General features: G+C 43.3%; 1 protein-coding gene across 2 annotated transcripts in view; it reads left to right on the top strand.

The window, feature by feature from the left end:
• Positions 1 to 15,161, top strand: part of Ebf2 (EBF transcription factor 2) — a 192,666-nt gene that overhangs the window by 130,682 nt on the left and 46,823 nt on the right. For both annotated transcript variants that reach the window (XM_005075225.4, XM_021230204.2), the window contains one exon: positions 4,666 to 4,747. In XM_005075225.4, coding sequence (XP_005075282.1) covers positions 4,666 to 4,747 — 82 coding nt within the window. The remainder of the gene's footprint in view (positions 1 to 4,665; positions 4,748 to 15,161) is intronic.

Below are 15,161 nucleotides of genomic sequence, written 5' to 3'. Positions count from 1 at the left end.
CCTACATGCCAGAAGAGGGCACCAGATTGAATCATAGATGGTTGTGAGCCACCATGTGGTTGCTGGGAATTGAACTCAGGACCTCTGGAAGAGCAGTCAGTGCTCTTAACCTCTGAGCCATCTTTCCAGCCCCCAACTTATTGGGCTTTTAAAAAACTTTGGTATCTAATCCGGATAAGACTTATCTTCCTCAAATATCAATGGACACCTATCTCTATGTACCTACATGACCTGTGCGGGTACAGTAACCAAATGTTAGGCTCAGCTTTGGGAGTCGGCCTGCTTACGTGGCCATCGTGGCAGATACCACCATTGTTTTTGGCCTCTAGAGAATGTATGGTATAATCTTATCTGTGGTGTATGAGACATGATTATGTTATTTAACCCCATATCTAGGAGTTTCTAGAGTCACTTGAAACTCTTGGTCAAGCACATTCTGATCACTGTGTGTGACCTCTCATTACATCCAAAACATGCTGAAAACACGTTGATAATATGAGGACCGGTAGATGTTTTCAACATCAAGTGCGGTTTCCCTGGTGACCATCTTTGACCTAATGTTTTCTTCTTAGGTGTATTTGCTCTTCAAGAAGCCTGATCCCTCCCTCATTACCCCATCCATTTATTTACTCTTCTTTTGTTGTTGTTGTTTCCTTATTTAGACTGCCTTATAGAGAGACAGGCTTAGCAACTTTATTGAGATACAACACTGACCGTTTGAAATGTGTACTCCTGTGTTTTTTAAGTATACTCAGGTGATGGTTTAGCCATTGCCACAGCGTGAGTAACAGAGCACCAGATGGCGCTAGTTGCCAAAAAGATCCCTGTTCCAATTTTGTGGCCACTCTGTCTGGTCCCTGACACTTTTCTCAAATTCTTGAGGTCTTCTTTTCCCCCACTCATGAGATAGCTCTTCCCTGGGAGGAGTGTTTTAAGACTTAAACGATGCTTTGTGTACCAAGTACATGATATAGTGTCTCCTTCTCTATGGCCTCATTTTTTCCAGGTTTCAGTTACTCATGGTCAACTATGGCTCCAAATTATGAAATGGAAAATTCTGGATGTGAACAACTCATGGATTTAGAATTTTATTACAGCACATTGTTATAGTTGTTGAATTTTATGAATTAGGAATTGTTAGCTTCCTACTGTTCCAAATATATAAATTAAACTGTCACATGTATATGAGGACCCAGAGAACAGACAGATTCTAGTGGTTTTAAGCATCCCCTGGGAGTTTTATAATGTATTTGCAGGATAAGGGAGAAACAGCTTAGAGACACGGCAGTCAAACTCCCCTTGTGCCTGGGTATACCCTAGTCCTTTAGCCATTCATCAGACAGAGGGGACAGGGTCAGAGAGAACTCTGAGATGTCATCTTCTTCATCACTTTCTCCTTCCTCATGGAGCAGAGGGGTGAGCCTTGCTTTCCCTGTGTATTTGTTTGTGTGGACTTTAATGATTCTATTTCTCCTTTTCTTTTTTTTCTCTAGTCATCAGTAGGTTCTTTCCCCAAAGTAGCTCTCCAAAAGTCTCTCAACTTTTGCCTTTATTTGTTTTTCCCAGTCACAGAACATTGTTGTTGCAAGGAGCTCCAGAATAATCCAGTGAAATGCTTCATTTAACAGATGGACAGACTGAGGCCCAGAGAAGGGGGATAGTTTGGTCATGTGGTGAAGGCTAGTTCACTTTTAGTGCATATTTGTCAGGGGGAAGCAAAGCCTTCTGGGACCTGACACTGGCCCAATGTCCCGGGAATCTGGATCTGACTGGAACGCCAGGGTCTGGAGCTCAGTTGTTGACCCCACATCTCCACACCTCTTCATCCCAAAGCAAAGATACCCCTACTGTTGTTTGGTCTCACTCGTTAGGAATGCAGTCAGAAGACTGGCAGCCGGCAGCAGGCTAAGTGGTTGTAATGTTCACATAGTCACTCTTGTTTGGAAAAAGTGGAAATCACTCCCATCCCAAGAAGAATCGGCGCATTTGGTCTGAACCTTGGAATTCTTTTGGGTTTTCTGTTTTTGAATAGAGAGGGCTGACATTCTCCAGGCACCTCTGGTTTTGGAGGAATCAAGACACAAGGGATTCTGAGAGAATTTGTTCCTTGCAAGTTACTCTGTGGCTAATATATCATATGGATATTGAAGAGCTTTGTACCAAGTAGTTGGGAAAGGTGTGTGTGTATGTGTGTGTGTGTGTGCATGCGCGAGTGTGGCAGAAGACATCAGTAAAATACAGAGAGATTTGACAATGTCTGTAGGCTCTAGAATTCCTCTTAATTAATTTTTAAATTCACATGTAAAAACATCCACAGCAGTACTTCTAATGTTATCCATTTTAACCATTATATATTTAATAATGCAACATTCCCCTCTGTCTCCCTACTTGTCTTCTCCACTGTTCCTTTCTCCTTTGTGAGCCAAATGCTAAATCCTTGGTATGCAGGGGTCTGCAGTATAAGGCTACAAACTCAGCCCTAGGACAAGCAAGAGGATCAAAATTGGGTGTTTTCCATCCAAAGAACTGTTTAGGGTCCTAATTTAAAATGAATAAAGCCTTTCACCAGGCCGCGTGTTTCCCTAAATCAATTGGATTTTATGTAAACATTTATCTCTTTCGCACTTTTCCACCTACCACACCATTCTCGAAGGAATGGCTGGGTGAGCATTGATGCTTTCACCAGATCCCTTTTTGGGAACTGGAGTGGGGGAGGAGAGGGGAAGTGCACGCAGGGCACACAGGATGCATTATCTGGAGCCCAGTTGTTGAAAAGCAAACTTCAGAAAAAATCAAGGCGCAAACGAGAAGATGCACTCAACCTGGCTTTGGCAGGGGCAGAGATACAGACGACTGTGGGCAGGTGTGCATCGGGGAGCAAATACGGTGTGGGGGAAGACTCTAATTTGGAAAGAGGTTCCATTGAGCAAGGCAAGTTTGTAGCAGATCCTTAGAGCAGTTTAAGGCTTTTCAAGCAGTTGTAGCTGATAATTGTAAAAACATAGACACATTTCTCCGTTCAGAAAGAAAACGCTTGCTTCTGCTCAATCCGGACTTAAACAAAAGCCGCTCTCCTTCCGAGCCCACCCAAGTTAGCACAGGCAGGTATTCCCTGCACTTCAGAAATCAGTGACAGGTTTTAAGTGTGCCGCACTGTGCTTGCACACTCATTACTTTTCCTGATCCTTAGGAGAATTTTGATCAAGACCCCCACACCTCCATGGCACAGAAAGCTATCCCTGACCTCACACATACCCCATACAAGATGGCCCCAGAGACAAACCCAAACCAGATGCTAAATAATGGAAAAATATTTAGCCGTCATTTCCAAATTTGCACCCAACCTTATTCATAAATAGAGCTGAAGAGTGTGTTGCCAAATGTTTCAGAAAACAAAGATTTAGAGTCTGAGAAACAAGAGAAACCAATTCTTCCCCTCTGTCTGTTACTGCTTCCCGGCATCTTCTTATTGGTATATTTTTTTTAGTGAAACATACAGTTAATTGTAGTGCTTTCAAATTCTTTTGTGTAGTTGTTGTAAAAAAATAAAAAATAAAAATAAACAGAAGGTCATGTTGAGATCATCCACCAGCCAGTGCTTTTAAAATAGAATTTTCTTAAGACTGGTTGATTTCTACTTATTTTTGTTGGTAAATCCTGGGGAAAATGTATATCTTTTCCTTTAAAGTTCTAATTCAAGGCGTAGATGCGAGAGTTCTGAAGGGACCTTGGGACTGCGGTAAAATTTCGTTGTCATAGTAACAGAAAGGGAAATAGGCTTAGCTCACCTGGGACTTCAACACTGCAAAAGCTGGATTTTTTTAAGGAAAAGGACTCTGCAAGTGAAATAAATGAAAAACTTATTGTATTTTGAAACAAAATTTAAAAATAAGAATGAGTCGAATTGCTGCAAAGGTTCCTTTTGTCATTTTTCTTGGCTGGCGCAACTGTCAGATTCAAGATGCCCAGTTTGAAAGGACACAGATCATTTAAGGGACTATGGACTTCAAAAAAAGAAAAATCATGTCTTACAAACAATAACCACAGATCATGATTTGTGTTTCTCTGCATTGTCTCTAGAGGGACTGAGAGGTCGTTCCTATTTGCTATTAATCATAAATGCCTGGGGTATCCTTGCCCGGTGGACTTGGGCTTTAGATAATTACATACTATTTTATGATTTTTGCACATGTGGGAAACTCTGAGACCACCTTCAGATGTGAGCATGAAGGTATTGTGTGGTCGGTGGGAGGCACAGACCTGAGGAGTCCTAGGTTCTGGGCCATGTCCTGTCGATTTTAACCCCGGGAGCACTACTTTATGGACAGCAGAGGTCACTGCTGCGTTCAGAGCCCTGCTTAGCAGAGATTTTGGGCGGGTGAGTGTGCAGACCTGAGTCCAGATTGTGAACCGCTTAACAATCCCCCACCGTGATGGAGAGAGGGGGCTCGGAGCTTGCCATTGAAAGCATCCAAATTTGCAAATTGCAGAGGGTCAGCGGTGTTCCTCTCCCAGGCACGGCTGCTTGAAATTCCCCAGACCTGAAACACAATCGCCTACCTTTTTTTTTTTTTTCTCAAATCAAATCTAATAGAACACAGATAGAGCTTCTCGTTAAAACATGTTTACTGGGGGAAAAAGTAACACATTGCTTTCTTTTCACAGATTCTTTTTAAAATTTTTCTTGAAGTGCAATCAGAATTGTTTGAAAACAGCAGGAAACCCAAGGGACATGAGACGGTTCCAGGTAAGGGTCCCCGAGGGTCACACCTATTAAATAAGTCACCCTGCTTTCTCTCTCTTGCTCCCTCTCTTTCTTCTGAAATGTGTCCCCCACTGACAGTGCCAGCCATGCAAAAGATAACCTCCCTCCACCAGGATGGAGGGTTTTTCATTTTGTAGTGTTTAGGTTCTCTGCCTCTACTGGCAGAGCCTCATGGGAGAGGCACCAGCCTGGGATGGAGATTTGCTTTCAGCCCTGAGGCTGCCCCTTGCACTCACAGCTGCCCACAGCAGGGGCCATGCTCTTGATACCCAGCCACCTTGGGAGTCTTCAAAGCTGCTTCTCGGTATTTTCTGCAAGCAACAGCCCTTTCCCACCAGTTAACTATTCGGTGGACCCTTAGCCTGTTGGAAGGTAGCAAGCCAAACAGCCATGGTCACTTTAAGGCCACAACATGACAACAAGACCCAGGGGACAGTGACCCAGCTGCCTGACGGTGAAATCTGCCACCGATTTCATCACCCCTGCCATTGATGTGCTGTGGAGACAGCTAATAAACAGAGCTAGAGCGAAGTGTTGGGTTGGAGTTGGGAGTAAGTACAGCTGCTAGGCTCCCTTCCTGATGATCTGAAGGACTACATTTAACAAATGATTCTTCTGCCATCCATATTTGACCTGAGTATGTGGAGCTCTGTTCCCCATAGAGAATGAAAATATATTAAACCATGGCATCTTAGCTCAAGACTCGACAAGGTGAAAAATAGGGCTGGCTAGCCCTCATGCCTCAAACGAGGGAAGGTTCTAGAAGATGAAGCAACTTGATCTTGCTCATAGAAAGGTGTCAGAACCAGGGGGATTGGTCAAAGATCTCCTAGGTCATGGGTGTACAAGTGTTCAGGCTGCTGGGTTTGTGTTTTTTTCTGTGGCCTTGAAATGGGCAATCATTTTTTTCTGCACTGGATCCCACGAGTTATGTGTTTGTTCCTGCCTGTTCCTTGCTCAGTATCTGTGGTGAAGCCAAATGTCAAAAAGGTGCTTGGAACAGAACCACTGAAGAACTAACAGGGGTCTAGGGTGTAGTGCAGGGACAGAGTGCTTGCCTGCCTTGGGGAGCTCTGGGCCCAACCCCCCAGTGCTGAAAAGAGAAGAAAGCAAACAAGAGAGAAAGGAAGTGGGGAGGGAGGAAAGAAAAAGAAAGGGAAAGAAAACAGAAAAGAAAAAGAATTGGTAGGCATGATGGGCATTCATGAGACTAGTGCAACTTGCTTTGAAAATCAGCCTTGCATTTATTATTTTCCAAGCCACGTCATGGTTATCCAATGCTCTTTGCTATGACCAACACAATTTTTGGTTGTAATTATAACATTTAATGCTATCATCAAGCTCCCTTTAAAGAGTTAGTGTTCTCCATTTCATCACTGAGATTCTTCTGCAGGTTCATAAGAAGACAAATGGAAATGCAGTTAGACTTCTTGGGGATCCACAGGAAGGTCACACACAATGGAAGTTTACTGTACCTGGAGTTCCAAATATTACTACATAGTTCATTTATTCTTTTGCTAAAGAAGAGGGAATGTTACCAGAATCTCAAATTGCCACTAGGAGCAAATGTTTGCTTCATTTCTAGAAGAAGCACAGCCTACAGGAAAGAAGCAGGCAGCTTGGGGGTATTTCTACTGCGTTGGCACGGGTTTTAATTTTAAGAGCCTCTAAGAAATGTGGTAGGTGTCTACTAGAATGCCCTGACTTTTCACTCCCACCCCTCTCCCTACTTTAGAATATATGTGTGAGGCAAACTCACCCCAGCATTGGTTGTTTCTTCAGGACTGTGATGTGAGGGTTACTTTGTCTTTGTGCTTAACTGGGTTTGAGTTAATATTGCTGACATCAGAGTCACCAGGAAGCATCAGCCTATGTGAGCATTGCTCAGCTTCTTCGTAGACAAGCAGTCCACAAAAAAAGCTTATGAATTCTGGGATCTTGTTATTTCCAGGGCCAACCTAACGTCCCTTGTCAATTTTGTTCCAATTTTTAAATTTAAGCACCACACATATCTCCATCCTAAGTACTTTAAAGGATGCATGCCAGTGGCTTTAACACACTGATAGTGTTGTGATTGTAAAGTGATTATCAGTGACTGTCACGACTGACTCCAGAACACTCTTATCACTTGGAAAATTATCCTATACTTCCTAATTTCCATTTCTTCTCAGCTACCTGCAACAAATTTTTGCCTTTATGCGTTTTTCCTGGAAATATTATGTCTCTGAACATTTTAGGTGTCTCTCACATAGCATAGTGTTCTCAAGGACTGCAAGGTAGCGATGCTTCCTTTTTTACAGCTGAATACTATTCCATTATCTGTGTAGACAGCACTTTGCTTTCCCGTTATTTGGTTAAGTGACATTTGTGTTTTGTGCCTTTAACGCTTCTGTGATATTGAGTTGTTTTTGGAACATATGTTTTCAGTTCTCTTGGGGACAGAGCTAGGAGTAGCATTTCTGGATCACGGGGTAACTCTATCTTTAACTTTCTGAGAAACTGCCAAATTCTTTTTCACAGTGGCTGCACCAGTTTGGATTCCTACCAGTCATGTGTGAAGACACCCGTTTCTCTAATTCCTCACGGTTTTATTTTTTTAAGATTTATTTTATTCATAACTGTATGTGTGTGGATGTAAGTGCAGTGCTTGCTGAGGCCAGAAGAGGTGGCTGGCTCTCCTGAGACTGGAGTGACAGGTGGCCGTGGACCACGCAACCTGGGTACTGGGCACTGAACTTGGTTCTCTACAAGAGTAGCATGTGATCTAACTGCCAAACCATCTCTCCAGACCCCTGTTTTATTTTTTAAATGACTCACCCGACAGCACTTGGGTGGTGTCTCATTGCTGTTTCAGTCTGTCAGCCCCTCGTGACAGAAGAAAGTGATGCCAGCCACCTTCCCAAGCACGCACCATCTACTTGTTTATCTCCTCTGGAAGATTCCCACTCAAGTCCTTTGTCCATTTTGAAACTGGGTCTTTTTTTTAATTGTTGAGTTGCAAGAATTCATTCTGTACCCAAGATACTGGGACCTCATTAGACGTGTGATCTGGCAATTTTAGAATCTATTTGGAATCAATGAAGAAATAAAAGTCAATAAAAGCTCTTTTATGTAGGGGAGGTTTTTATGAAGAAAAGCTTGTCTATATGATGTCATGGTCAACTAAGAAACCTGGATCAAATTTCAACTGTGACACAAAGCCAGAGATAGTGGGATGGCAGTGGGAGAGTCATCTCCAGAGAAGGGACTGGATTACATATCATACAGAATAACCAGGTGGCCGTTCTTTGCCCCATAGTAAAGTAACTTCTGCTAGTGATCAGACACATATTTGATTGAAGAGTACTTTTGTACACATTTGAACAGAACACAAGCGTATCTAACAAAGCCACGAACTAACTAAATACTTTCTCCTCTTTCATCATTGGTAGGTCCTAGAATCTCTACTCCCCTTCCTGCAGAAACCATTGGCTAAGACTAGGTCATTATATAAAATGTATTTCTGTGATGGAACCCATCTCTTCTTCAGTTCTGTTCAAATCCTAATTAACTGATGACAACTATCTGTGGAAATATTGGGTCTTGACCCTTCCTTGTCTCCCATGTGTTTGAGAACCTGGTAAAAGCTGTAGCCTTTGTGCAAACGTGAAGCTACATTTACATAAAGTTCTTAACATCTCATAGATTCTTCAGAGTGGATCCCAGGGTTCCACAGCATCTTGATCTAAAGAAATAAAATCCATCTAGTACCACATAGCATCTTCATGTAAATTAGCCTGTGATTACAGCACTCTGTCCACACAAGGGCTGCTCCAACCTCCCAGCCATTCTCTTGGCTATAAATACCATTTGTTCCCAGGTGGCTCCTGGCTCCACATGCCCAGACTTCATCCTCTATGGATCTACAGATGAAGCTTTAACTGTCCTTCTGGGCATCTTCCCTTCGATGACTATTACTGTATGTTCTAACAGAGCTCAGCATATGCCCTGGTATATGCTCCTCTTTCATTGGTAAAGTGTCACCTGCTTCTCCTGTCTGCAACCCTCTCTCTCCTCAGATGGGTCCCTCTACTCTTTCCTTGTCCAATTCCCTCTCAACTCTAATGACAAGTGATCTATTAAAACATTGCATGGTTACCTACTGACTATCAGCAAGAAATTCAGATCCCTATGGCTGATAAGACACCTGCTTCAGTATCTTCACTTCAGACAAATCTTCCACTCCACACGCTCAGGAAGCTCCTGTCTGTTGTCCAGTGTTCACAGGCACACTTCCCTGCTGTCACATTCATCTCGGAATCTTCTCACATGCTCACTTGTCTCAGAACCCTTCACTGCTTTCTAACTGTTGACTCATCCTTCAGGACCCCAAGTGCTTGTCGCCTTCTTGGTGGGGCATTTTCTGACTCCCCAGAGTTATGGGTTCCTTGGCCAATGGCACCATTCTCTACAACCTCTGACCACTGTCACATTTTCTGTTAACTAGTATATGTCTTTCCAACATATGCTGCTTGCATGCAGTTTTATGCTTTGGTTATTTACTTCTCCCCATACATATCAGGCACTCTGTAGGGCTCAATACACTGCTAGTCACTTAATTTTTAAGGGAGAAAGAAAAGGTGGAGAAGAGGCAACTTAGGATTTCCAGGGACCCCTGAAGAAAGGCAGAACACCAGTGTCCAGTGTAAGCTAAGCCAGAATGAGCCCAATTCCTTATTTCTCTGCTATATGGATAGAGAATAGGCAGTTGTTAATCCCAGAGGAAAGTCAAGTCAGAAAAAGGAAGTTAGGCACATCGCTATTTCTCACACATACATTCTAAAGCACAGTTGAAGGATGACAACAATTTTGGACTCATTGCTGCTAAGCTGCCATCACTATAGGTAGACTGTGTCTGTTCTAGGTCATAGTGAAAATCTGTATGCCCTCATTCAATTAGTAATTCACCCACAAATATCACAGAGAACATTCTGTGTGCTCCTAACCAGTCGCAGACAGGTGCTGGAGACCTATCACAGACAACCCATCTCCATCTTTGATGGGATACAGGAAGTAGGATGCAGGAGTGGCTTCCAAAGCCCAGGTCTTCTTCTCTGTAGTCTTATGGGGAAGGGGCATTGCATGGTGTAGTTGTCTTCATGGTGTCTGTTGGAGCTCAACTGTGTGGTCAGTGAGTGTAATAATTGTAAGTGAGGGTGGTCTTCCCAACAGTTTGCAGAGCTTGCCTACAGTAACAGCAGATCTGTCCTTCAAGACTGGGTACTCATTACTATAGAGAGTTGGTATATCTTCCATCCTAGGGGCGATACCAGCTTCTCCATTAAAGTATTCTGGTGTTGGTCTCTTTGATATGTGTCCTACTTCCAAATCAAAATGTAGAGTGGGGTCATAGTAGGGTAAATATTAGGATAAGAGAGAGAGAGACTCAAGATGTCTTAAGACTATCCCCCAATTCAATCCCTTTGAGTTCCACCAAATAAATGATTTATTTTTAGTTCCAGTGGACTTTTAATGAGATAAATTAGCAGAAACAACAAAAAAATCAAAATTTTACCAGATGTGTTTTGTTTGTTTTTATTTCTGAACCTTATAAACTCAGCAATGACTCTGGTCCATGTTCATTTTAATTTGTATCTTTACGCTAGGCAGAGAACCATCCCCAACCTTAAGAGATAAGATGTAGCTGGGTGGTGGTGCCACAAACCTTTAATCTCAGCATTCAGGAGGCAGAATCAGACCGCTCTTTGTGAGTTTGATGCCAGCCTGGTCTACACAGCTAGTTCTAGGATAGCCAAGGCTTACACAAAGAAACCTCGTTTTGAAAAAACAAAAGAAAACGGGGAGGGGAGAGGAGAGATAAGGTGTGACTAGCTACAGGAGGACACATGAGTTTCCAGTGTAAGAAAAGTTATTTATGGACTCGGTGGGCAAAGATGTAAGAACTGAGTTGATTCTTGGATGGCATCTATTCATACAAAACGAGGCAGAGATTTTTAGGATATTTACAGGGGCTTTGGGGGTGGGGTTGATGCTTTGGAGGGGCTTGCCTGTAGCAGGCCTGTCAGACTTGACTGAAGTGAAATATATAGTGCTGGGAGGAACAACACCTCGGACATACAGACCTGCCAGGGTAAGGACTGACTGACAGCCACGAGTAGCTGGATAATGTGATGGTCCTCAGGTTTATATTGCAGCATGCCTCAACCACACAAGAATGATGGAGAAATTAGCTTCTCTGACAAAAACACCTCGTCTACACAGCTGGGTGTTCACCATTAGTCTGTTTGACTGAATGAAGCAGGAGCAAAGGCCACGGCTACTCATGTCTTGGAGCAGGGCCAACAGCTATCCAACAATCCCTTATGATTTTTTTTAAACCTCTAGCTCTTATATAAAACTTTTTAATGGCACTACCATCTATTTTCCTTAAATAAAAAATGTTGAATGTTTCTCTCACACCCGTTGAAGAGGGAAAGGAGAGTTTAAATTAACTCCAAATGGTCTGGATTTAATACAGCCCCAGCTGCCTGCAGGTTTCTTCCGAGCGACCCTCTTGGTCTGAGAGCTGCTCCAGCTGCTGTGTGATCTCACAGCCCATCCCATTTGAAAGTCACTGTGCTACCAGGCCGCAGTTCTAAACACATAATGAAAACCACTTGACTTGGGGCCCCTCTGATCAGCAGCTGAGCCCACGATCTGGTCATAAAGCAAGCCAGGTAGTCCCAGGGACAGCAGTGGTCTCTCTGGAGTTGGGGGAAAACCTCAGAGGGGATGGGGGAGGGGGCTTTCCCGCAGGGTAATGCTTTTGTTGGGGAATGCCATTAGCTCCTTCAAGCTTTTGCTCTGCTGGAGCAACCTTTGTTCCCCCACCCCTTGACATTCAGCATCTCAAAGGAGGTCAAGAATCAGGGTGATGCCAATTTTGGCTAACTCCCACTTCTGAGAGTTTTGAGGGTTTTTTTCGGGGTGGGGGAGGTGGGGATAAAGGAGACAGATGTCCATATCGGTAGGAGTGGATATGCCAGACTTCAGACAGGTGAGAACAAATTCTAAATGCTCCAGTGTCTTAGAGGATACAAATCTGTGTGCTAAACCCTACCCTAGTGTCTATTCTGGTACAGTGAGATACAGAAGTTCCTGGAGCACAGGCCAGAGTGTTCTCGTTTCTGCAATGGGAGTGCATGGCTTTTAAAACAGCATATGAGGAGACTGTGTGCTTCTGATTTCTGATGGACAGCAGGTGACTCATGAAGTCCTTTGGGAGAGAGTGTGGTGGGAGAGAATTGCAGAGTCAAACGAAGAATTGCATCAAATGTTATAATATGACTCTCCTGGGTATCCCAAAACTTTTGCTAGTAAAATATTGCCCTTGACTACAACATCCTTCTTGGCATTCAGTTTTGATGGGAAAAGCAGTGGGAATGATGGGAGAGAGGGAGGTAGGGTGGCATGGCAGGTGTCTGTGGCCTTTGAGAAGAAGGCAGTTGAGAGTTGTGAAGCAGATGAATGGACTATAGGCTCTCTAGGGACATCATGAAAAGCTGGCTAAAAAAAGTTTGCCTCGTAACTTCTCTACATATCCAATTGGATTTTGTTTTTCAAGAGAAAGCTTGACCCAAAACATTTCTAGTAAGCTTAAAAAAATAAGTAAAATATTTGATGATATAAAAATAAATACAAGTTCTATTCTGAAACCGTGTTTGCCAAAACGTGCCTGCAGAAGACTCTTGGGCACAAGACTCTGCTTAGGTTGACTCTGGGCTTTTGTTTTGTTTTGCTTTGAGGTCAGAAAGTGCTGGAGAGATAGCTCAGCCAGGCAAGAACTTGTCTTGCAACCATGAGGACCTGTATCCTATTCCGAAAGGTCAATAAAAAGCTGGGCACACTGCTAACCCCGTCAGTGGTGACTTGGGAGGCAGAGGCAAGCAGATCCCCGAAAGCACTGCTAGTTTGCCAGCCTACTGAGTAAAGTTCCAGACCAAGGAGACTGTCTCAAAAGGTAGAAGGCATCTGCGGTTGTCTCCTGACACCCCAAGAGCTCACCGCCACCCCCAAGCCTGCATGGGTACATGCACACATCCGTACACAATCGGATCATCTCAGCCCCCTAAGCTTGTATAACTCAAGTTTCAGAATTCTTCACGAAAATATCCATTGCTGCACAGGCAATGTCTTTTGTGTATTCTGCTCTATCCTCCACATAGGCTGCTTGAAGCATTTAGTGCCTGGGAAGCTCAATACAAACTTGATGGCCGCATACTTTTGATGCATATACATATGTATATGTAAACACATATATCCATAAAATAAGACCCTCCATGGCAAGTTGAAACACAGCTGTCTGGTCAGTTATGAAGTATCTTGTCATTAATGCTGAGGCTCTTGGTGTGAACAATCCCAGAATCCTTCTTCTCTGTCTCCATGGCAACCGGTTTTGTGTTCTCCTGTTTGGGTCTTGATACTTCACGAAACAGAAACTTTACCTGTAGAGAATATAAAATAAAGCTTCTTTCTAAGAATCCTGGGAATACTTAATTTTTTATGAAAAAAATACACTGTGGGATGGGCTTTTAAAGGTAATTTGGGGGACTCCAGAGTCCAGCCCACAAAGAAGAATCTGGGCTTTAAGTTTGGTTTGAAAATACATGTGCCAAGAATAAGGTGGTAGGCAATTTGTTTGTTGTTAGGCTGGGCAGCATTAATGAGGACTCAGGCAGAATTGTCTCATTGGACTTTCCTTATCAGTTATGGGAATTAGCCGGCATATTAAAAACACAATGCATTTCTTTTTTTTTTTTTTTACACTGTGGACTCCCAGCTAGGTTGTCTCCCATGGCCAGGAGTCTGCCCTGATTCTTTCTCACTTTAACGGTCTCCATGGCTCTTTACTCCTTCCACAGGTGGAATATAAAATCCCCACATACAGTTGTGCTTTGGGAAAGCTGAAATAACACATAGAGCAACTGAACAGTAATAAGGGAAAAGCACATCATGAATCTAATTCCATTTCCAGATGTAAAATGTCATAAAGGTCCCCCGCCTCCCCATACTTGGCAGAACAACGGGAATTTTTGAGACCATTTTATTTCGATGCATGTACGCATGTTCCTAGGTATGAGCATCAGAGAGGCCTCGGCAGTGAGTGGGCTATAAAGGCCTCCTGTTACTGCTTTTCTGAGGCCCCACATTGAGCCGAGAGGTGTATGACCCTCCCAGAAATGGCAGGAGCCCATGCCTGGCTAACAGTGGAGTGTGGTGTGATTTTAGAGCAAGCTCTCTCCCTCTCTCTCTCCCTCTCTCTCTCTCTCTCTCTCTCTCTCTCTCTCTCTCTCTCTCTCTCTCTCTCTCTCTCTCTCTCTCCCTCTCCCTCTCACTCTCTCTCTCTGCAAACAACGGAATTGTTGTCTGTCTCAAAGAGCAAATCGCTTAGTCTTCCCATCGACTTCTCTTTTTCTCTATCATTATCACACAGGCTCCCTTGGAGGAACACCTGGGTAGGAGGTGAGAAAGGGTGACGGGAAAGGACCAGACCATTCCTCTAACTTAACGTTAATCAACACAATCATACCTCGGAACTTTGAGAAGGAGAAATAGAGCAAGTTACAAAAGTGTGGTGTGAGGTATTAAAATAACCAACGGGTGTGGATAAATCTGTTTAGATGTCTATTTGCTATGTGTATAGTTTTGATAGCAAAGAGACCACTCCTTTATTGGAAAATTAACGTGCAGGCAGATTAACAGGTGTACCTGTTTCAGGGTCACTCCAACAGCGGCCTTTTATGATCTGGAAAGAGTGATTTTCAACTCAGCTCCTATTTGGTATAAATTATTAGGGTGAGAAACACCGGGTATCTTATGGGTTATAAAAAGAAAACAGAATTTGAAAAAAGCAATCAGTTTTCATGTGTACTTTGTAAGAAACTGCTACATACTTAATAGGACCTATTCTTCCAGCTGTCCTTGTACTCTTTAAGGGACCATACCAGACTTTTATTGCGTCTCTCTTTCTCCGCTAACACCTCTTTATCATTAAGTGACTTAAAAATAGAGCCACATGGAGGCAGAGGCAAGGAATAGCTATGAATAAGAGGCCAGTCTGCCCTACGTGGTGAGTTCTAAGCCATCCAGGGCTATTTAGTAAGACCTTGTCTTAGAGAAAAAAAAATGGTTGTCTTACAGAGGACCAGCATTCAGTTCCTAGCACCCACATGGCAGCTCCCAACCATCTGTCACTCCAGTCTGAGGGGACATGACACCCTCTGTGGGAACCAAGGACACACATAGCGCATGCATATACACAGAGGCAACACACAAACATAAAATAAAAAATAAAAACCTATGTTTTTAAGTGAGGAAGAGTGAGACCCTGCAATCACACGTGTGCTAGTTCTGTGTT

Source organism: Mesocricetus auratus, unplaced genomic scaffold (genome assembly GCF_017639785.1).
Source record: "Mesocricetus auratus isolate SY011 unplaced genomic scaffold, BCM_Maur_2.0 Super-Scaffold_100707, whole genome shotgun sequence".
Lineage (NCBI taxonomy): Eukaryota > Metazoa > Chordata > Mammalia > Rodentia > Cricetidae > Mesocricetus > Mesocricetus auratus.
The sequence above is the reverse complement of the archived record's forward strand: the minus strand, read 5'-3'. Positions and strand labels throughout refer to the sequence as shown.